Below are 24,764 nucleotides of genomic sequence, written 5' to 3'. Positions count from 1 at the left end.
GTGGTTTGCTTCAATTTCCAACGAGAGGACCCCGACGTTCAACGAAATTACAGACACTTTTGCTTCGTGCCGTGTTAACGGCTCGTAAACTCGGCAACTTTGAACCGAAAGCTGCCTGTCCACGGCGAAAGAAATAGTTTCCGTTCAAAATCGTTCAGTTCAGAAATAGTTTCGGTTCAAGAAAGAAATTACTTGTACATAAAACCGAATTTAATATAGTTTCACTTTTTGGGCTGAACTTCACCTTGGCGACCCAGAAATTTTTAGCTTTTTTCAATATAATCCTGTAGATTTTGACGAGAAAATGCCAAAAATCCATGTTTTAATGTTAGGAATCCTCTGATTCAAAAGTTACACGCGGGTAAAGTTGAGGTTTAAATACTATAGTAAAGGATGCGTTAAAAGAGTGTGCAACGTTTAGTCTCGAAGCTTAAACACATTAAGTGCTTGGCACATTTAATTAAACATCGATCTGTTTAGCCGTTAATGCTCGCTTCGGCGAGTATGCTCGATTCCTATAACGGACACATAAACTGGAATCTCGCAATACGGTCTATTTTCGGTGAAATATCGTCGCTCGTAAACCGAAAATGGCGCGGAAGTCTGTGAGAATCTTACGGCGTCCTTATGCAAAGCTGCGCCGTGTATTATGTGTGCATTTACGATGACTGCGAGCTAGAATAGGAAAGAAATCTGCCTCCGCAAAAGGAACGATACCTCAGTCACGGAATATTGGTTCCCCTGATACGAAGGTTACTTCAAAACAAGTAGAACATGGCGTTCCTATCGTGTGTCGAGAGACGAGACTTCGATCCACGGGTCCATTTGAAATATTGAACTTGCATATGGCCTTTGCAGTGCACGGAAAACAAAAACCGATACGCCCAGTTTCATGACTCGACTGTGGATTTCATGCATTTATTATAAAACTGAATAAACGATTCACAAAACAGTGAAAACATTAGAGGATTGCGAGAGGTAAATGGGACGTCTTATGATTTTGTCGACCGGTCATGTTACGGGGGTTTACCGTACTTCGGCATAATCGATCAAGTAGTTAAGGCTCGGTCGCTAGGCTGCAGGTACTTGCATTTTAAAGCACAAAGTCGCAGAGAGCAGCGATGGACGACAAGCTGCGCCGGCCGCGTTATCACTTTAATAATTAATAGAGAGCGTGGCAAACAATGTAGGAAACGCGTCTGCCCGAAATATCGGCGTCGACGCCAAAACCTCGTCACGATCGCCGCGACAATGGACATCCGTCCGGCTCATGGAGATTTATCACGTCGTTCCCCGACGAGCATTGGGTTGGAGGATCAAACGAGCCACGAAATATGGGTTTGGTGTTCGGGAAGCCCTGCGAAATTCGACACGATGGAAATCACGGGAGACGGACGATCTTCCTAAACAAAATATTAAGTCACTGTACAAAATAGATCGCCTATCTACGTTCATCCGAAATTACAAATATCCCCGATTACGAATTTCCACGAAAAAAGAACGATAGAAGCTGAACTTCTCTTTCACAAGAATGGAAGTCGGTAAGGTAGAAAATGTTATGCCGGTATGGTAGAAAATGACAATTAAATGGTAAACAATTTTTCTTCGAGTCGCCAAAAATCCTTTCGGGAAACGTGTTTTTATTGCGAAATGAGGCTACGTGCAAAATTTGGGTTCGATTCGACTCGACCGATTTTCGGAACTTTAGCCGCCCGGCAAGGGGTTGATTTTTGGCAGCATTGCCAACGGTTTCTCAGACGTTCGGACCGATTCAAACGGACCACCCTGTATGGAAAAAGTCCTGCCGCACATATTCAATCCCGTCGTCCCTCCTCGAGGAAGCCACCCTCTCATTCTCTGACGGTGTCACGATTCACGACACGCTCGTATAATCGTAAGGTGGGCGAGTCGAACGAGATGGGTTACGAGCCGCGAACGAAAGACACGTTTCTTAATAGATAGGGGGATCGGCGTCGTGATTCTTTACGACATCACCGCGAGATCTGCGAAGGGTTGGGATCTCCCATCGCGGCGCGACCGAAGGGATGAACCGAAGGAAGGGATCATGCCTATACATTCGCGATGGAATTCGGAATTCTGAGTGCTGTTCGCGAGTAAATACCGTCGCCCGAGTTTCTCCATTATATGGGTTTAAAACGATTTTTCTCCCGTTTCCGCCCTCTCTCCACGGCAACCCCTCCGCCCCTCCCGGACCACCCCCTTTTCTCCCGTTGCTTTCGCTAAATCGACCGCTTCGAGCGAAAACGTGTTCATCGAACGCGCGTGGGTTTTCGCTCCCCGAAACCGAGTCTTTGTGGGCACAGTAGACAGTCTTTTGATGGAATTTTCGGGGATCGAAATTCGGTTGCGGATTCGCTGAATCGAAACTAGGATGGGGAAGCCTCCGCGGGAAAAAATGCCGTAGAATTGGTTTAAATAAATTGTACCAATACATTTGGCTAACGTACTGTTGTATTCAGAGATTGACGAAAGCGCAGTAGTTCCGTTTCGAAAATTGTCGAACCTCGTAAAATTCCCCAGCACTCAACGCAGGAAGATCCCCTAAATACTTTTGACGAAGACATATCTCGCTGAAACTATGTATGTCGTGTGCAGCCAGCATTGGAGCTAGTCAGGAAAAAAAAGTGGAACCGCGTACGCCTGGGACAAATTTTGAACGTTTCCGTCGGATTTATTGCCGTGTCCAGGGATTCCCACTTTAGAGACGATTCTTTTCGCGGCTTATCCTGACAGGACAACGTTTTATTTTCAACAGGGTTTTTCCTTGACGGTCGTCTCCGTACAAACCTTCGCTACGGTTCTCATTGTTGCAAGCGGGGAACGACCGGTTCGTAAAAAGGACAAAGAAATAGGGACTATACGTCAGAAATGCAGAACGCTGCGTTCTCGCGCTTGTTGCCTCTGAAAAGGCTATAATTAAGCTTGCAAAATGGCGACAAAGGTGAATCTGCAGCGACTCCGGTTGCGTAAAAGGTTACGCTGCACAATTTGAATTGCAAAAAGTAGGAAGGTTATGTGGCAAGTGAAGACGTTTCAAACGATAAGGTGGGAGAAAATTTAAGGGGTGGTTCTCAAAGACAATATAAGAGGAAAATGAAGAATAAAAAAATTGCAGTTTCGGCTTCAGGTTTTAGTTATTATCAATGAAAAATTCGCCTAATATGCGGCAACCCGGCCGACAGAGTTGCTTACGTCATAAAGCCGCGACGGTTGCGTATCAAAGGGGCTTCTCGTTAGGCTTGGAGTCACACACTTTAGCCAATAATTCGGAAGAAAATGAGTGTGGAATGAACCAATCCGACGGTTCGCACCCGCATTCCTGCCAGGTGACTTCTTCTGTCACGCGCCTCTATGACGTCAGCAACGTAAACCTGTGTTGGTCGGGTTGCCGCATTTTAGGCGGATTTGAAATTGCTAAAAACTAAGAAATGAGGCCGAAATCACAATTTTTTTACTCTTCATTTTCCTCTTACATTGTCATGGAGAACCACCCCTTAAATTTTCTTTGACCTGTAGTCGAACACCCTGTGTAGTGGTTTGAGTTTAGCAATTTCAATTATCATATTATTAGAATTATTAAAATAATCTCTGCAGTAGCTGAACACAATTGTAACGGAATGCACATTCGGCAAGGAGCATCAATGGCAAGTATCGAAAATTTGTTTATCTTTCTGCCGGAAGGAACACGAGTTCTAAAGATTTATTGCTCTGCCATGAAAGCGGATTTTTACGGAAGCGCGATACATTTTTCCTCGCTAAAATGAAATACTTTCGGTAGTTCGTTTTATTCATAGCGGGACGACGGTTGTACTAATAATATTATTTTATTCTTTGATCGTAAATACTACGCGATCGGATTGTTGCAGTTCGATAGCACAATCGAACTGTTTTCCAACGAACCGATTCGATTAGAATTGTTTCGTATTTCATTTTCAATGTAATTTTACTTACTGTGATTCGACAAATTTCGTTTATTAATGTACTCAGTTATCGGAGTTACCGGAGGTAACATTTTATTATTGTATTATCGGTAAAATAGTTGGTCTCGTTGTTGTCGTACAACGAAAGCTTCGAGCTTGTTTCGAAACGGTACATTCGAAAACGAAAACAACCGGATATTTGTGTGAAAGTGGAAGTTCCAGCAGACCGGGAGTATTTAATAAACAAATGGAGAGTGTTGACATACTTCTCCGGCTCTGCTTAAAAACAAAACGAAACCGCTGCGAGGAAATGTGGTACAGATTGGAAATCTGAAAGTTGCTCGAGCAAAACTTGAAGAGTTTCTCTTTTTTCACCGAATAAATTCTCACGAATTGCTAAAGTCAATTCGTCTACACTTCGGATTTTCCTGCATTCACGATGAAAACGAGACGGTAGGATTAATTTTTTGGCATTCTCGAGCGGAAGCGCATCGTCGATCCTTTCGCAATTGTTCGCCGGCAGTTTGCAACGGGTCGTAATGAGGTTCGCTCTAGGAACGCCTGCGAAATCGGTCGCTAACTGTGTTGGGGATCATCGTTATTCTTGAGACTCCCGTTGTTCCGCGAGTCTTGACGGTTCCTGCAGAAATTCTGGTGGCGAACCACTCGCGACAATGGACGACCGTTTGTCTGCGGATACTTTCCAGTTCTCTCGTTTTTCTTTTCTTCCTCTTTTTTCTTCTTTATTTTTCGCTTATTTTCCCGTCATCCTCTTTCGCATCCTCCCCCCTCTCATTCCTTCATCTCTCACTCCCTCACTCCTCGAAGACCTCATTCTCTCTGCGTCGTAGGATCGACGTTCTGCATGTTTCCTCAAGGAATTTTTAGAGGCGGATTCTTCGCGCCCGTGTCCCATGAATCGTCCACGAATTTTTCACTCCCTTCGACCTCGTTCCTGTAACCCGGCTTCCACCGTGAACACCGCCGATGGATTTTTCACGCTAACGTTTCACCGGTCGATACAGAAATTTCGGTGTCGCATTGTACGTTGCAGTGTGTCTAAGCTTCACCTTATTTCATTTTATTTTAACAATGTCCATGCATTTCTCGTTGTTATTACCTGCGTACTTTGTGGGGTTGATCGGCTTAACTTCCTGAGAAATTCGATTGTACAGTCCCGAATGTTATCGGCTTAGATATCGGAAGATCGCTGCGAACAGGTTGCTGCTGCTTGTCTCGTTCCCTATCGGTAAAAGAGCATATTTTGTCTGCGTAAAGCCGATAAGTTTCTCTCTTTGAAGTTTCAAAAATATCTCGAGTGTAATTTTGGGGAACTTCGCTGCAAACATCGGGATTTTTTAACCGGCCGCTGTTTCAATAAGAGATACGACTCACCTTTTGTTCTCTGGCCTGCAAATGTTTTCGCTTTGTGCTTCCGCTATCTTTAATATCGGAATTTCATTTTTCCCTCGGCTCTTCTTTATGGCGTGCGCGTTAATCCTGGTATTTCGTTTCTTTTAATTACACCGGCTTCCTGATACTGCGCGTTTGTCGAATTTGTTCGTTCGTGCGCCTTCCATTTTATGTCTCGCGAACTTCCCCGAATAACATTTTTAAAACGGCAGAACGAGAAAGAATAATTAACAGAGGAAACTTTCGCCGATATAAAAGTGAGTTACAGCTGGAACTGCAAATAACTGGACTCGCGCTGTTAAGTCGAGCTTTGTCTTCCGCGAGTTCGGTGGAAACTTTAATTAGACAGTGTTTCATTTTGATTAACGATTTTCGGGTCGATTTAAACGCCACCAAGATGTCGCCTTCGTCAGCCCCTCCCCCGCCGCCCGCAGCTACTCGAGCAATTCGTAAATAAGGTGGACATCTTTATTCTCAAAGGGATTTCTTAATCGGCCTCTCGAGAGGATCCTGCGTCGGGAACACGGAATAATTTAACGGCCGCAAGGACTCCGAGCTAGCCGTGGATATCCGTTTCGAAGCACCGCTTAAACGATCTATAACGTGGTGCGAAATCATTCCCCGACAGTCTACCGATCGTACATTTTCGGCGAAAATCCTTTTGGGAAACATGTTTTTAATGCCAAAGGAACCTATTTACCAAATTTCAGCTGAATCGGATTGGACCAATTTTCTGAACTTTGGCCTTCGATTTGATTAATTTTTGTAATCTCGTTCGCAAAGCACAGAACGTGACATTTTGCAAATCGGATTGCTGATATTTCTCGCATATTCGCCAGTGATCGAAAAACGAACCGAGGAAGAAAACGCGCGCATGTAAGAAGAAAGTTATTGAAGAGATTTCAGCGAGAAAGCTGACCGAACGGCCTCACCCTTTTGCTCGTCGGCTTTTCGAATCAGGGACGCGATTGTTGACCGATCCGTCGAAGTGGATAAAGATAAGGAAGAAACGATTCAGTGCGGATTCCGTGTTGCGGATGTTCCGCAGCAGGGTTCCACATGTTTTTCTCGTCCGCGGCGTTCCACCTGACTACTGTTACGTCACGAATTACAGTTGGCTAACTGCTATCAAAATCCTGGTCTCTGACATCACGGTGAAATCGGACAACTTCTTCCCATCGCCGAGGTCCAATTTTTACGAGAAATAACCTATCATTTGAGCTAATGTTCAGCAAAAATATTTTCGTTCGGACGATATTATAAAAATTGAAGATTATACACGAAATTTCTATAAATTTTCTGGGCCATCCGGATACTTGTGGACGGGAGTGTACGGTCCTCTTTACCGTTGAACATTCTTTTATACTCCCGAAAGGTTTTCACCATTATGTTTATAAGCTGCGAGAGGGGTTTAGGAGAAATGCCTCTTCCGTGAATTCTAGGTAATTGATAGGATCACGTATTGGTTCGTGGAGCCTCCATTTACTGCGTCTTTTATTCGGTTCCCCTCCATCCGATCATGTTCTCAAGTCCAGCTACATTATCCATATTGATAACAATTATCTTGAGTGAGTTTTTGTGCTCTGGAGACGCTTGTATCGATTCCTCCCGGGGCTAGTAGCTAGCAATTACCTCATGGGCTTTTTAGAACGACAATAGGAAGACTCTTTCTCTCTGCGAAAAATGCTTCAGACCGTTCCGCGTACGCTGTTCCAAGTTTGAACAAAATTTTACCGATCATACCACTAAAATTACTGCACAACGTAGCGTGCAATTTTACTGTAAAATTTATGAATTTTCTGCAATCCCTAATAGAGTAGGCTAAGGGACCCAATTACTGTGCCTATATTAATTGTACTTATTTTTTTCTTGTTTTGCAGAAAAATCCGCAGTCTAGTCATCACACGTGCAGCGTAGAACATTCGTTGTAATAGTTTTGAGCGTGTTGCAATCACGTGTATTTATGGCGTCGACCTACATATCGCGAGGACCATTTAAACGAAGAATAAATAACGCTAAGCGTGTCGCGGAGATTTAATTAATTTTCATGATTGCTATAACGCGTGTGCCACAACTGTAAACTCGATCCATCGCGCAGAATACAGAACGTCCACCGCGGCCATATTTATCTTCCGGAAATGCAATATTGATTCAGCGGAATGAACTACAATTGTTTGTCCCGTATTCTGTTTTCGGTTTACGGTGTTTTTCGCAATGGAGCTTGACCGGTACGAAAACTACTGGCGACTGTTGCAACTGTTTTTATGCCTTTACCGTTTATTAAACACGTGTTCGATAAATTGCCAAAGATGCGGGTCAATAGTATAAATTTCTTATCGCTGACCGGCTAATTTAAAACATGGAAAAAATTGAATTATTTCTAGTTGATAAATGCGATGAAATGGTCCCTCGGTCTAGTTGCAACGATAGACGGTTGTTGTTGTCATCGATTAAATACTTTTTTTCCCAGAGGTGTTTACAATTCATGGAACGCCGCACGCGTTAACTTTTTATGGGAGCGTCAGTTCCTGAAAACACTAACCACGTGTCATCGTTTATTGCTGTTGCTGTCACTTTTACTTGTTTACCACCGCGCGGACGTTGTAAAGTTGGCCCTTTGACCCTTTCCCTCCTTTATCGTCGCGTAAAACGGAAATCCTGTCGACACATTTAATCGGCGCACGTAAGACGCGGAGTCTTCTAGTATTTGTCCCGGCACTGTTTAAGGGGGCCGGCAGGCATTTGGCCTTGACTGTCACGCTATGTTACGCTGTGCCTTTTTTTCTAGACATTTTACGTCTTAAATAAGTAAGTAATCAATTAAAAATGCATACCACCGTGTTTGTACATGTCTTTGCTACGTCTGTATGGAGCCTTTTTTTTCGATACGAACACTAAATCTCTCAGCGGCAGCCATCTTGTGACGTCATACTTGCTTTAGAATTCGAATTTTCTGCCGAATATTACAAATTACTCGACGACGAGGTAGAAATTCGCAATTTGGGCTCCATACAGACGTGGATTGGACTTTTAGGAAACACAATTGACCACTTCTAAACTGCTCATTGCGATATTGGAGCGGCAGTTTGTCTAGATTTTGACCCTTGCATACGTATATGGATTTCAAACCATGCCGGCCCCCTTAATTCGAAGGTATCGCGACCTGTTCGAGAACATCGCCGATTCGAATTGTTATCTCCGAAATAAAAGTACGTTTAATGGATCGGATCCGTTTCCCGGTTTGATCGAACCGCTTCGAACAGTAGCGTCGTCTAAATAGAACTCGTTTAGTTCGTGCTCTCCTCGGTCGCCGAATTATAGACCGGTCCGAAGAGGTACTTACAGGTTATCGCGACCATTTCCGCGGCCACTGGATTGATTCTCTTTCCGGATTCTCTGATTTGAATTAAGAGCACTGCGCCATCATCATATCCTTATCGTGAACTTGATGGCTGACGTTTATGGACGCGTAGCATTGCTCTTCAGTAGCAGAGCTGTTCGGCGTTTGCCCGCGCGGGCAGGAAGCCACGCCCCTCGTCTTTTATTCCCCGCCCTCCTGGGGGGAGAGGAGGGGATATGTGGACCTACCCCCGATGGTATACCCACTAACTCCTCCAAGGTGACCTTCCTGAGCTAACGGGAGGCGGCGAGCGACTCGAGATCGAAAACAACTCGCTGTCCCCCTCCCTAACAACGCCACCCCAGGGGGAGGACAACGTCGCCCACTCTAGGGTTGTTTAAATTCATAAAATTTTCGAAAATGGAAAGCAATTTCAAGTTCTGAGGCTTTGAGAAAATTGTCTTGAATTTTTTGGAGTAGTCTAGTTTCTAAGAACTGGGCTCCCATTTTGTTCGATGCAACGTCGAACGGATTTTCTCGGTGAGGGGCAGTTAATGGCTTGACTGCAGCCCCCGGACTACATACGTAGATGGCATTCCGTAGATTTACGAGGCGACAGCTTTTACAGCAGCATTTCGGGGATTCGTAGTTTTACGCGCAACATCCGGACGATTTCACGCGGGGAAATCATGTCTCTATTTCGAACTGACAGCTTGTCGATCGGTGTCAAAAAGCCACGGCCAGGGCGGCTAAAAGCTGGCGAATGTAATTGCCATATTTTAATCACCAAGAAATTTTCGGTTACGCTTGAAAACTTTTTAACAAGTTTAACAAACAAAATATTCCTTCTTCTGTTACAGCCTACCATTTTCGGCACCGTGACGACAGAACCCAGCTTAAACCCAAAGGAAGGCAACAGTCGAAGGGTGAGTGGTGGAAAATTAATAATACATCAAGTTTGTACATTTTTTAAATAAATAGTAGAGCATTGTGGAATTGTTGGAGATGCAAAGTTCTTCGTGAACCCCGTGTTTTAACCGGAGTTCTCGAATTTTGCATAAAATAGACTGGCTTGTTTCTTGAAAGTACGGAAAGTTTAACGTTTAAGGGAGAGAGCGTGTATCTAATGATCCATTTTTTCGGGAAAGATACAGCGCGGGTGCACGGAAATTTTGGTTTTACCCTGGGTACGTGTCCCGGGGGACTCTTCCCCGAGTCTTAATGAGTAAAAATTGCTGCTAAGTCGCTGTTCCCCTCTACCCTGAAATGCCCGAAGATAGAGCGTTCAAGCGGTCTAATTAAAAGTAACTGCGGTACCAAGCAAGTCGTTCAGCCCTAAAACCCTCGCCGCGGAGGGACTTTAACCTGCAAAGTCGCGAAGACCGTGTCCGCTTTACGCCTTGCATAAATTCCTCATAATTGCGAAATCATGCAGAATATTGCAGTCCCCAGAGCTCCGCGCCGCTCTAAAAAACGAAATGTTCATTTCCGCGAGAAACTTTTCATCATTTGAATGCACTTTCGGACATTTCAAGCCGAACAGAAGCTCCGGGCGGGCGAACTGTCGGTAATAAAGTAATTCGGAAATTATTGCTACATACGCAATTACTTAATAGAAAATTTGTATACCGGTGAAGACGATTGGTGAATTTAATGGTAGTATACAGGGTGTCTCACTTGCAGCGGACCACACGAAGATCTGAAAAAAGGAAAGTTATTCACACAACCGTAAATACTTCTCTGACACCCACTCTGTTTTGATTGCCATGACAACCGATTAATAGGATACCGGTCGGTAAGCGTCGGTAATAATTCCAGTACAATAGTAATTCAATACAATCGTTTTTAAAGAGTCAGTTGGTATAAATACTGTGTTTACCTACCTCGTCCACTGTTATCACTGACCACTTATCTGTTGGCCATCGCGGATTCTTACCGAGGTAAATATTGGTTCAATTTGTGAAGACATATAGACGAATCAAACGGGAATACGCGATCGGAACAGCATGGTATTACGAGGCTAGTATTTTAGATGGTGTTTTTTCTTCTTCCGCTGCAATTGTAAACGTTGTTGTCTTATTCCTTGGACCGCAGACCCGGGAAACTGAAAATATTGTGTTTGATTGGTTCAATTTACTCGAAAGCGATCGTTCCACCTACAGAATACGTACTTGTTTTTTTTTTTTGTTCAGAGAAAGATAAATGCCAACGATTTTTATTTTTATCTCTGATATGAAACAGCGAATGAAAAATGTTTGCGTCAATTTTGCTCCCGAACGTAATGGCGGGGAATCGTTCAGAAAGAAACTGGTCCGGGAACGCAAGGCGAAAACGCGATAGCTCGCATACATGCATAGATTTCGATGGTCTGGTAATTCCATTGTATGAGGGAAAATATTCTCCGGTACGTTTCAGCCATTTCGGAAAAAAAAAAGAACAGACCCCGTTGGGCGGATCGAGAATTTTTCGGAGACGCGTCGCGTCGTTTCGCCGTGCGATCACATAAATACAAACAAACCGAAGTGAAAATTCATCGTAAACGTTCCGTGTCGGCTGGATGGAAGTTCAGCTGATCGAATAAATTCATGAATCTTAGATGCTGGCTGGGAAAACGGGCGGCGGGTCCCCGAAATGTATCACAATCCCCGTGGCTCGACACGGTCGGACTCGAATCGATTCCAATGAATATTTAATTCATGATGCCCGATAAACGCCACGCTTCCAGGTGGTTGATGTTTCCCGGGATGTCGAAATTTTTTTGCTCGTATAGAGTGTAATAAAGAAGGGGGCTGCGAAATGGGAACGTTAAGGAAAAGTTCGTTCACGACGTTATATTGGATTCGCGCATAAGTCTCGAGCTTATCTTTCAAGCGTGATTCCGTCATAAACATTTCTGCTTCAAACGCAAGCTCAGACGTTGCATACAGCCACATTATGCATTAAAAGCACGTTTCCCAAAAGAATTTTTGGCGACTCGAAAAAAAAATTCTGTATCATATTGGTATGGATTTCTACCTTACCGATATAACATTTTCTACCTTACCGGCACAACGCTTGGATTAGTTTCTGAACCCGTGCTTTACGCGGGTTGAGTCGAAATTCTTTTGGGAAACAATATTTTTGGTGCAAAACGAGGCTATGTGATTTTCGGAACTTCAGCCTAGAAAAAAATGTAAAAATGTGTTAACGAAAATTCGCCATACCAAGTGAAGGAGTAGAGGGAAGTGATCGAACGACTTCCGAAAGGGATGAAGCGTAAATACGCGTGACGCGGCCCACGTAATGGATGTTAGCGTTTCGGAATGAGCGGCGGATCGTTTTGGATTTACATGTTCGCACAGCGTGATTACGTCCGCGGGGCGACAACACGCCGCGTAGCAGATTTTGCCACGATACGTTTACCGAAATGGAAGAGCAAGCACTCTGCCGCTTGCACGGTCATTGCCGTGTACCGGGGATTAATACGCGAGCCGCGAGAGTAATTTTCGTTGGATTCGCTAAACGTATCGCCGATTCAATAGAATTCCCGATCGACGCGAGCCACCCCGCCGGCTGCAAAAGTTACGCTCTGTCAAGAGCATTTTTTTTTTTATTCCTATATCATGCACCTCCGCGCCAACAGGAAGCAAAATGTTCCTATTAGAGAGTAGATTGCTTTTTTCCTAGTGGATAGTTTTTTCGCCAGTATCTTCTAACCGTCGCGCGCCTTTATGACGTAAGCAACGTACGCCCCTGTTGGCCGGGTTGCCGTATTTCAGGCTGATTTTTAATCGATAATAACTAGAAAATTAAGCCGAAATCGCGATTTTTTTATTCTTCATTTTCCTCTTATATTGGCTCGGAGAACCACCCCTTAAATTTTCTCCCGCCTATGGTCGAACACCTTGTATAGTAAAACCAAGTTTGGTCACTCTAACTGCTCGGTACTTCTGGTAGTAAATCTCTGAAACTTTAATTTTGTAGTTCTAAAGTTTGTAGTTCTAGAGCAGGGCTGGGCACGTTCACGGAAAGTTGGTGGGGGGAAGCAAGCGTTCGAGGGGCCCACGCGTGACGTGGACGTCGTGTAGCACTCTAGCGGAGTGAATAAATTGCAAAGATTCATAATTTAATCCCAGTCCAAACTGATAATGAGCGGCCCTCAAGCTGCAATGGACCAAATGATCCAAGTTTAGAGGAATAGTTGGTAGAGGAACTTCTCCCGATCGCGCGCTAGTTCGATTCCAATGACGCGATCACGATTCGTGGATAGGTCCGATTTGGCGCTTCGTGACCCGAATTTATTAATTCCTAACTTTTGAATTCAAGTCAACTTAAAGCTTTTTTGTGCTAAACAAAATAGGTCTCACAATTTGTCTAACGATTCGCATAGTTTTTCTTTTCTGGTCTAGCTGATCGAAAATTCTTTTTCAATGTTGATGTAATCCCGTGCCGGTAGCTTTAACGTTAAAATCGCGTAGAAAATGGAAAAATCAACACGATATCCGGTGAATGATTTTCACGTTGCATTTATCGGGCTAAATATTGTGCTGGAGGCACGGAATTGAAGCATAGCCAGGTTCATTATAAGCGCAGCGTCGCTTTATTTTTCCGTTGTGCTTCCGTTCGCTAAATATCGAATTGCCTATTGTAGATTCAATTTGGTTTGGGTGGACTTTTGACCTCCTTACCCGGCGGCTACGCCCTTTACTATTCTTTCTTCAACTTCTCCAGCATATAACTGCAACGGGGCTGGTTCAGCATCTCGTATTCGTCGTAAGATAATCCCAAAGCCGGGACGAGTCGCGCTTTCAGTCGAAACTGCGCAAACTGTTTTCCTGGGAATAGCGGAAAATGAAATAGGTTCGTGTTACATACACATCGAGAAAACGAACGAGGACAGGGGACGCACGAGAGGGGGCCGGGAGGGTGGGGGGTCGAGATCTAAATTCAGTTTTAATCGACGATCAAATTACAATTCCGCCGCAATTCCCGATTCATCTGCAGAAACAGAGTTTCAACAAATCCGTTGATACCGGCCGGATCATTTCGAGAAAACCGTCATCGACGCGAACGCCCGTCAATCCAATTCACCGCGGGGCTCTTACCGCGGCAAAAACTCGATCCGCCTCTCATTCACGATCCATGAGCGGATCGACGAGAGCCAATAGGACGGCCTGAATCCTTAATAACGACTCCTGCCACTAATAACCGCAAAAGCACGAAATTCTCGTCCAACGAGGTTGACCCAGAATCAGTAACAGGTTGGTAAACACCGGGAATATGGGCAAACAGTATGAATCAGTTTTTGGCCAGCTATCGGCGGAATCGATGCTTTGCACGATCCCTGCCGTCGCGTCTATGTCTCTATATCCTGTGTGTGTGTACGTGTGTGTATGCGTGCGACTCCGAGCTCAGAAAATTAGAGTCGGAGTTCCGGTTCACCCTAACGAAGCAACTTGTAGAGAATTCTGCTTGCCATACGTCGGTACTTCCCGTGCATACGAAACTTGGTGTTCAATGACGATGCGAATTATGGCTGAAGAACTTCAACAGCCGCGGACTATTATTATGCCGTTCCCGGTAATTCTGCTGCAATTTATTCACAGGAAATACATAATGCCTATACAGAGTGTCTCGTTTGATCCGCTCGAATATCTTTGAAATTATTCGTCAGAAACGTGTCCAGTTAATTAGGACGACCTATTCGGACAGATAAAAGCTCCGGCGCTTCGGAGGGTAACGCTCTGCATTCAACTCCGTTACGAACAAATGCTCCACCGACATCGAAAACGCGCGTTATTTATTGCACGACCACTTCGAAAGGTGTCGGTGTGTTCCACTTTCGGTTCCGCCGTGCGATCCACACTTAAGTGGTTAATCATGGGCAATCTGGGCACAATCCTGGTCGCATACGCCCCAGTGTAGGATGGCTGGATGCCGGGAAGCGGGCTTCAGATTGTGTCGCAGTCAACGCGTCAATCAAATATGATATCATCATTGCCCGTGGCCGCTTAGGTAGTGACAAGAAACCACCTCCATTAATGTACTCCCGGGTTTGAATAAGTACTGTGGCTCGTCGATCATTGGGGAATTCAGGCCCACGATAAAACGACTCTATGATAACGTTGGGGATAAACAAAAATCTTCTAGTCCAACGGGTTACGTAACCTAAAAATTTCTCAATTTGTTAAACACGTGAAACTATGCGTCTTTGAAAAATCAATATGCACATCCAGCTATGTGATTTCTCTATATATGTCGCCAGGACCTGGATGATAAATGTCGCGGATTTGACTGTCAACAACGCGGGTCTTGCCAGCGTCGTGTATCATCAAGGAGATATGTTCACACTCCTCGGCGTCCTCGGCGTCTCACGAGGTGTACCCCGCGGTAGTGGGGATAATTCCGCGACATTTATCATCCAGATCTTGGCGACACGTACAGAGAAATCGGTGTAGGGAGAAAGGCAAAGTGTTAGAACCGGTTCAGGGCAAGGGGTCGAAATAGAAACGAGGGCGAATGGGGTGAGAAGAGGCGGATGGAAACCTAAAGCATCCCCACCCCGTTTCACATTCAACCATGTGCAATATTCGTGCTACGGCCTCTTCATATATTGCATCGTTGATTGCGATCATTTACGGATGACCAGGCGGTCGTTCATCTTCATTCCTGTTCTCCGAAGGTACGCTTTAAGCATTAATTGGAATGCGCTTTCCCAATTACCACCTCCTCTCGATTTCCTTCCAATTTTACTTTGATAAATTATACGGGCGTTATTAAATTTTAATTGATTTCGGGAGCCCGTTACAATTTCAAACTGCGATGCTGACAGTCCGCCGCTCTCCCTGCGATTAAAATTGAAAAGTAGAGAAAATGGTGTGGAAATAAGTGGATCGTAATTCAATTTGTGTCGCAACGTCGAATAAATCGTCGTGAAAAATTCTCCACAGTCGATCAGGCTTTCGACTACTATTACATGTCGCTGGGAGTCGTCTGTCTAACGAGCACCGTGCTGTTCGTTCTTTCAAAATAAATATAATTAACACAGGCACAGTAATCGGGTCCCGTACTGTTAAAAGCGGCGCGTTACACTCAAGCGTCGCCGCTCGAGGGTTATTTCCAGCAGATACTCGAAGCTGCTAATGCGAAGGGGTGAATCCGATTCCGATAGACTGTTCCATCGAGTTGTTCATCTGTCTGCTTTGAGAAACGGTGTTTCCCGGCGGGCCGAGTAATTACAAATAACCGGGCTCGTCGCAGCAACGGCCGAGACCCGACGCATGGTCGTGTGATAAATCGACGTCGCGGCACGACGTCACACGGCGCGTTCTCTGTTCACGCGCAACGTTTCTACGTTCATCACCGATCGCGCGTATGATTGTGCCCCGTTCGTGCGCCGCTTGCACGGTACAGTACAACTAGTCGACGGTCATTTTTTAAAAATCCTCCCCCCGCTCGACGCCCCCGCGATCGATCGATGCAGCTGCCGAAAAAATTTGCGGCGGTTGCCATTAGTTGGCGCTGCTTCGCGATCGGAGCTGAAGCGCCACCGCTAATGTAAGAGCAGTATGTTTAAGTAACCAGGGCCCGCTCTAGCGGTTACGACGCCCCGGGCAAAAAAACAAATTGCCGTCCCTTTTTAAGCACTAAGCACCGCGCTGAACAAAATGACCTTTTTTTTTTAGCAAAATTGTCTGGCAAGGGTAGTCTGAAATTTTCTATTAATCGAATATTTAAAACATCATTATTTTGGTCACACTTACAGCCAAAGCCAAAATGGCGCCCCTAAATTTTGGCGCCCCGGGCAAATGCCCGGGTTGTCCCCACTCCCTAGAGCGGGCCCTGAAGTAACCACTTTATTAACAGATAGTATAAGCCGATCAACACAATACAACGAGACAACTACACAAATACTTCGCGCGTCGAAAGAATATAAAAGAAAGCCTAGTCCGTAGTCCGTGTTCGTATTCCGTGTTCGTAAGCCGTTTATCGTAATCGTAATTATATCGTATCGGATCGTATCGTATCGTAACGTTCGTCTTCCGCGCCCTCATCGAACGTTCTCGATCTTTTCTATACGATTTGAACGTTAGGGTAAACAGCCTAACGCCCGCCGCTCGTTCTCGCGGTCGCCACCGCTTGTTTTGTTACGCCGCGGTCACAACACCGTCGACGCTCACGCGGACGCGCACACACATGCTCGCGCGCGTCCTTCGGTCGCAGCAGAGTTCGACAGCCTCGTTTGGCCGTTTCTACGCCTGTTTAGTTGTCCTCCGTTCGTGGTCGCGAACTCTCCTTTCCGCGCCTACCTCCTACAATAATTTTTCTATATCTAAGTTACGTCTGGTTATAAATCGAAACGAATTCGAGTTCCGCCCCAGATCAATACTGTGTCGCAATAAAATGTCGTCTAACAATGGTAGCTTGACTTTCCTCGAGTAGAAATAAAATATTCATGGACGTCCATATCGACGGAAGCGAGAGTTCACGGGAGAAGAGTTAGGGACCGTCTGCGAGCGAAAGATTCTATGAGACATGTAGGAACGCCGGTTGAACTGCGATCGATAAGTAGCCTTTGGCGCGACAAAACATTTCGATGGACGAGTTACGTCGCAAACGGAACTTTCGCACTGATTCGGTCCTCCATTCCGTTCAAAAATATATTTCCCGAATTCCTCCTGGGCGGGAAAGTGCCGGGGCGGTGGTGCCTTTTCTGTCTGCCCGATCGAACTTTTTACAGCTGCGCGAGTTTTACGACTGTGGTTGTTCTCGATCACCTGGCCGAACACCCGAAGAGATCGGGCATGAACTGTCGATCCTTCGTTTGCACGGCGATATCCCGGTAAATCGTGAAGTATAATAAACTCGAAGGAGGACGTGGGAATCACGAGTATTCTCTATGGCTGCAGTTCCAGACTACGTGTCGTTTAAGGAAACGAAAAATATGTATGTATGTTCCATGAGGTTGTAAAAGAAGATTCACGGACCAGAGAGACCAGATTTGTTTTACGCTATGATTTATTTTCAGATAAGAAAGGCCAGCAGGAACATATTTTTTATGCCCCTCTTCGTGAAAACAGGCACGGCCAAGGAACACGCAAACTTTACGCGAAAAGAAATCGCTCGAAATAGATCTATAAAACAAATGATGAAATACATAAAATAAAATTGGCAATTTTAGGTAATTTTCAAAAGACTATCAGCAAGGCTAAAAACATTCCTGCGCAATTTGAACACGGTGAGTACATATGGAAGGCAATTGTTATAGGAGGACATTCATTGAAGCAAGTTAAAAGTTCATCACCCTATAGTTATTCGGGATCGTTAAATCCACTCGTGTTATGGTTCTAATTCTTGCGTACGTCGAGTTAGGCAAAACGACAAAACCGGCGTGCCCGGCATTGATAAGCGGCGTGAAATTTTCTGCGCAACTGGACGAACGAATTTCATTGTCCGATCTGGTGTTCGAATGTCATCATCGTCCGGCCGGTAACCGAGTTTGCGCGCGATTCGCAGTTGAATTAACGGCAACAAAACCGCGGACGTATCGGTGACAAAGGTTGCCGGTCCGCGGACTTGTTTGTTTCGTTTCGCGAATCGACGTTCCGCGCGCGGTACTTCCGCTTGCGGATTGGACGCGCGCGCGCGCGCGGCCGCAAAGACCCGCGGCCCTTATGACGTGGCAACATCGCGCCGACTGCACCGTCGCCGCTCGTCCAGGCAATTTGTCACGTCCGCCGAAGCGACGGCTCGCTACCAGTTCGTTTGATGACCTTTAGATTAATTACCTGTGCCACCGATGCGCACGCGAGCGGGTGTCGCGTTTCTAATGCGCGTGCTTGATCATCGGACCACTCGCAATTGCGGGGGCGCCCGATGGGCTTCGATTTGTTAAATTATCTGAGCATTAGACACTGTTCTAGCCTGAGCGATGACGCTTCGTTTTGGAGCCACTGTCTGCGAAATTTTTTCTTAGTTTTGAGAGTTTCTGTGTAAGAATTCTCTTCAAGGTGACCCCGAGATAACTGATCCAATACGGGTACGAGAAAAGAAGTACGCTGATGGTCGCCATGATTTGAGCCGTTTTGCTTATCCGAAGTGAGGCTATTGAATTAAATCTTGTTTTAGACTGTTTCTGACTATGGTCGGCAGCAAAATGCGTGTCTACCGAACAGTCGTCCGTAATTTGCATCTACCCAACAGTCGTCGGTCACGGCTGCGTGAATCGCTATAATCATCTTCATATTAGCTTGACGCAGATGACAACCCGAAGCAGATGTGATACCTGTAATATTGTGAACACGCGGGATGAGTAGCATCTTGCTCGTTTATCATCTTTAGATTGATACACCCTGAATTCAGCGTGCACCGTGTCCGAGAGATATTGCTACCTCTGAATGGGGTGACAAATTATGAACAGCATTAATTGTTCTACGCTCTAATTCAGCGCAATTTCGGGAATTATAACAATCAGACCGTTGGGAGTGATAATTCACTATTTCCGATTTTAAATTGCACATCTCGTTTCCATATTCCAGGGGAATAGTCGGTACCGTTTATTATACTTTTTACGGAACTGGTATTAAAGATCCTTTTAAATATACAGGGTGTCCCATTTAAATCCGAGAATATGCATACGTGGACGCGTAGAGGTCATACGAAGGTCAACGTTGTTTCTTTTAATGGAACCGTATATTCTTTAATGCATTGCTCGACGCTACTCGTTATTCCCTACATAAAAGAACTAAACTTAGTTTAGCACATCTACTCTAGTTTCGATGCCCTTCTGTAGGAATGAACAAAGGACTTTGACCTTGAAGCTCGGCTATTCCTAATAGATGAGAACGATGATATTACGATTCAGGAATTGTGTACACTGTCTTCGCGCAGAAGTTCCGTCTGAGATACCTACAGATATATATACACGTATATGTGTATATTTATATATATATTAATCATACCAACGGCGATATCTGCTATCATAGTGACTGCTCCGTGCCGGAATTGGAGTTTCACGACAAACTTGCCCCGCAGTCTACCGATTATTGCCCGAAGGCTTTACGTAATAGCAATAATAACAGCAACTATGCTGACGTCGGTAACAATAAGAGACGATAGGGGATGTTTGTCAAGGAAGATAAACGTACGGAAAATCTGATAGTTGCTTCACGTTTTCTGTTTGTTACACCGACACGGTTACCGGGGGTTCGCGCGAGCCAAATTATTTGTTGGAAACTGTCCAAAAGCGGGGGAATCTAAAGGGATCTAAAATTGCGCAACTGAAAGGAACATGTTCGCCAACGATACAATATAACGTACGGATTACATTGTTTATTTTCCACTGACCGGCTATGATTCGTTTATGAATAATGAGCGAACGAATATTCAACGGCCGGTAGTTCATTACCGATTAAAAATTTTATTACGTCGGCCGCGCCTCGCAGCTCGTTTTATAGAACAATTTGTGACTTTTGGTAATTAAGCTATCCTTTATGGAAAACCACGACCGCCAAAGCGAACGGATTTCGCGCGTCTATTGCAATCTTAATGCTGTCTACATAATTAAATATTTAAAAACTCATGGGAAGGGGGCAGCTCCAGCTTTGAAAAAAAAATTCGAGGGAGCACGAATTCAGGGGAAAGGCTACCCTTTTTCTGCCAGTAATGGTGTACGCACGACAGAGACGAAACGCGTCACGTGACCGCGGCGGAAGCGGGGGAATGGCGCGGTAGAAGGGGAAATTAGAGTGGGAGGAGCAAGTCTTGATCTGGCGACGCTAGGCCCACGGGCATTTGGCCTTGATTGTCACGCTACGTTATCCTGTGCCTTTTTTTCTAGACATTTTACGTCTTAAATAAGTAAGTAATCAATTAAAAATGCATACCACCGTGTTTGTACATGCCTTTGCTACGTCTGTATGGAGCCTTTTTTTCGATACGAACACTAAATCTCTCAGCAGCAGCCATCTTGTGACGTCATACTTGCTTTAGAATTCGAATTTTCTGCCGAATATTACAAATTACTCGACGATGAGGTAGAAATTCGCAATTTGGGCTCCATACAGACGTAGATTGGACTTTTAGGAAACGCAATTGACCACTTCTAAACTGCTCGTTGCGATATTGAAGCGGCAGTTTGTCTAGATCTTGTTTGTCTGACCCTTGCATACGTATATGAATTTCAAACCATGCCGGCCCCCTTAATTGATGCTCCCATTGTCGATGACGTAGACTACCCCCACTGTCGTGCTCTACCTGCTCAACCATGGCACGACGTGGATCATGGTGGGGACTTGCTCGGCTAGCAGGCGGAGAGGAGTAGCAGCTACATCTGTTGCGCGAGCCTTCGTTAGGCAGGTCTGCCCTACCGGACGATGATATTTTCAAATTCCGGTGCTGGATGTTTTCCAGTGCTCTTCAGGCATAAAGCTTCTACGAGCCTAATTTGCTGGCCAGTCGACCCTGCCAAAACGTTGCCCCGAGACTCTGCTTCTTTCAGTCGCGATCAAAGCAACTAGTTGGTACCTACCAGCCGAAATGATCGACATTGGTGCGTCGAGCGGAGATAGAGGACGGCGGAGAGGGGAAGGGGAAGAGCGGAAGGGGAAACGTTGGAAACCATTTGGAAACCGACTTAAAAAGGTTTCACGGTCGTTTAGCGCGCTGGTTAAGCAAACAATCGCGGTATCGCGTTCTATTCTGTCAGAGCGGAAAATCGTTTCGCGTCGGCAGACTTGGCCGGCCGGCCGTTTCGGGGGAAATTGGATCGAGCGATTTCCATGGACATAAAATATTAACCTGGCGGCCCGTTGAGAGGTGAATTAAGTCACGTGTACACCGGCGGGGATGACGGGCACGCGAAAAACTGCGAAACTTTTCGGAACTCCAACAGCGGCTTGTTAACGAGACACGCCGCGGTCTCTTCTTCCTGAAAGTGGCCCGCAATCTGGCCAGCTGGGAAAGTTGCGAGCGTTTTTCTTTCTACCTAGTTTCCTTAGAAATCGCGTTCATGAAAAAAAAATTGAATTTCTAGAACAAATATGTTTGAACATTTGTTCAAAAGAAAGAGAATGTTATTGAATGAATGAAACACTGGAAGAGTATATAGTACTTTACGCTACACCGCATGTGAGTTTCGAAAATGTTTGCAGTGGAAATAACGCAATTTGTCTAGAATAATTGATGGCCCACTCTACTCACTGATATTGTGTTTGATTAATATACTCTCTCTAATCTAGTTCGCTCCAGATCTGTCCGTCAAAATATCGACCTCTCAATATCCCATCCATCTATGCTGGATAATTCCGATTACCCTTTTTCTTTCTTTTTGTTTTTAGCAATAAATGCAATCTCGTTTCCCCATTATTTTTTCTAATAACGCTTGCGAATATCCGCCGATAAACTCGGGACAATAAAATTCCGAAAAATTATCTAGAAATTTCTATCGTCGCCGTGATTGTCCGTCCCAATTACGGAACTGCTCCCTGCAGGGGGTTTTTACTGCTTCCATTTTCCGAGAACGAGTTGGCCGGTTTTAATGAGAAAAATATAAAAATCTTTCTTCGGTAATGGAAGACTTCTACGCCGAGAAATAGGGATTTCACATATAATTGAATTTGATTGGGCGAGCAAAGAACTCGTATTTTCACAAACATTATTCCCTCGAAGTTTTTCGCGAAAACACATATTACAAACAAAAATGTGTTGCATGCGGCTTCTACTTTCTGCATTATATAAAGAAGTTGTGTTCTCAACTTTCAGCTTCAAGGGCTGTCAGACTTTTACTGCCCACTGCGAAATGTAGCCTATTTCCTTATTCTTTTTATAGCTGCAACAATTTCGGTCTTCGCAACGAAACATTAGGAAGAATAGGCCAGACGCTTTGTCAAAATTAAAGCAGATATTGTGGGGGTGAAGTAGGACACACCCTGTGCAAATAGCGATTAGAAAATGGGAGAAAGGGAAACCCATTTGCAATAGAAAAATATCAACGCGAGGACCTGAAGAGAAGGCGAAGGTATACAGTGTGTCGTTAGTTGCTGAAATGTATACATTGGAGCCGATCGACGGAAGGGAAAGCGGTGGAAAGACTGTCGCACAAAGCGAGTCGCGCACCGTGCAACTCGAGCAATTGTGTATTTATTTGAACGGTTTCCCCGAGATTAGACGGTTTAAAAGGATTAAATTAGATTGTGTTTAACCAGCGGCCGGGAGAGGCCCGCGCCTCGCTGCTGGAAACGGTCCAGTGAATTTTCGGTTTCCAACTTGAAATTTACTCGCGCGCCGCGCCGTTGCTAGCGGTTCGAAGTGCAAGCATTTGCGATGTTCGGCCATTGAGCCATCATCGAAGATTTCGCACCGTGAACTTGGCCCGTTTCACGGGAAACCGGCAATCGATAATCTATCTATTAATCCGATCGCGCGTGAACCGCCGCATCATGCTACGGAGCTTGTTCTTGATCAAATCTTTATTATAAACCCCGAGGCACGTTTCCGTTTGTTGACTCTGCTGTGGCCCAGGAAAAATCCTCGTTGCGAGATAAGGAACAGCGGAAAATTGAAAAATTTTCATGAATTTTTCGTTACAAATCGTTACACAATGTTTGAACATTTTTATAATTAACACGGTAACATTAATTGGACCCATCGCTTCAGAAAACCGCCGTTTGTAAAACTTTATAAAATCCCGATACCGTTTTTCATTCAGCGCACACATTTGCAGCGTTTATCTGATATGTACTAACTTGCGCGGTATTCGGTGCTTCACGCGCCGATATATCAGTCTTATGGTAAAAAATTTGTTAGATATGCGTGAACGAACCGGCATATACAAACCGTAATTTATTATTGCTGCAGTCGTTTCATTTCACTTTTTCGCCGAGTTCGGTTAAATCAAAAGCGAGTGGAAAGGGCGAGTCAATCATTTACATGCAAATAGGCTACGAGACCCGGTTACTGTGGGGATACTAATTACTGTGCCCACATTAATTACGCCTATTCCCAAAGCGTAATGAATATTTAAATGAAAGATACATAACATGCAGTATTCACTGATTCTAGCTCAGATCAATCTCATAAATTCAATTTCAATTAGCAGCTCGCGCCAAGTTCGCGCAAACCTAACGCTCGTCAAAGAAAAATACAGCATCCTAAAGCAACCGAGCAGGAAGTTTTTGCGTCCTCTCGAACGACATCAGGGCGTCATTCCGCCGAACAGAAGTTTTGGAATTCGCGAAAGTTTCGCAAAGCGCGAGAACGAACGGCAAAGAGACGAACGCGGGTTTCGCAGTTCATTATTAACTCTCCTCGGAACAAAGTGACTGAACTCTGTTGATCTGGAATAGTACTGGACTTCTCGAAAAACGAGGCGAACACGACTTCTCCTTTTTCTTTGCGTCGCAAGTTTCCTCGCAGGTGATCTCATTTCACCTTGGACAGACACGCGGACGTGAATTTGTCCCTAAACCTGGAGAACATTTATTTCCGCGACGTTTATCATCCAGGTCTTGGCGGCATATACAGAGGCAGGGTGTGTCCCTATCCTGGAAGGGTGTGTCTCCCTAGAGGGGAATGGGAACGTGTCAGTCGCAATTAAGATTCTTTTCGTCGCTGAATACTCCTTTCGGCTCCGGATGAAATGTGGGCCGATTAGCACCCCGCGTTTCTGCAGAAACGATCGTTTCAATATTAATCGAAGCCGTCTGGCTGTCTGTTCTCCGGTTTCCCTGTTCCCCGAAATTCCCAGTCTGCCGACGACGACGTTCCGGGACTCGGCGTCGAACCCGCTCTTCCATTTACCCGCTTATTTATTCATTGTTCTGCGCTTATACGCGGGGCAACTGCAAAAAAGCGAGATAGGGAGGCCGAGAGAGAGAGAGGGGGGGAGAGAGGGAGAGAGAGGGAGCGCCAGGAAAAGAGGATCCAGCTCGAAAAACACACCTGCGGAGCTGCAGACACACGGTTGGCCACCAGTCTCGACCAACACAGGGTCGGACCAGATTAACCTGCTTTCAGACGCCATCAAATATTTATCGATCCGGTGTGTCACCGGTGGCACGTTTCGCCTGCTCTGGAACTTCATTCTCCCCAGA

The 24,764-nt window shown here is 45.1% G+C and overlaps 1 protein-coding gene across 2 annotated transcripts in view; it reads left to right on the top strand.

The window, feature by feature from the left end:
- Positions 1 to 24,764, top strand: part of LOC143360990 (uncharacterized) — a 334,034-nt gene that overhangs the window by 114,264 nt on the left and 195,006 nt on the right. For both annotated transcript variants that reach the window (XM_076800226.1, XM_076800225.1), the window contains exon 3: positions 9,555 to 9,620. In XM_076800226.1, the coding sequence (XP_076656341.1) occupies positions 9,555 to 9,620 (66 nt within the window). The remainder of the gene's footprint in view (positions 1 to 9,554; positions 9,621 to 24,764) is intronic.

Source organism: Halictus rubicundus, chromosome 14 (assembly GCF_050948215.1).
Source record: "Halictus rubicundus isolate RS-2024b chromosome 14, iyHalRubi1_principal, whole genome shotgun sequence".
In the NCBI taxonomy this organism is placed as follows: Eukaryota; Metazoa; Arthropoda; class Insecta; order Hymenoptera; family Halictidae; genus Halictus; species Halictus rubicundus.
Note: the sequence above shows the minus strand (reverse complement) of the source record. Positions and strands in the feature narration are given on the sequence as shown.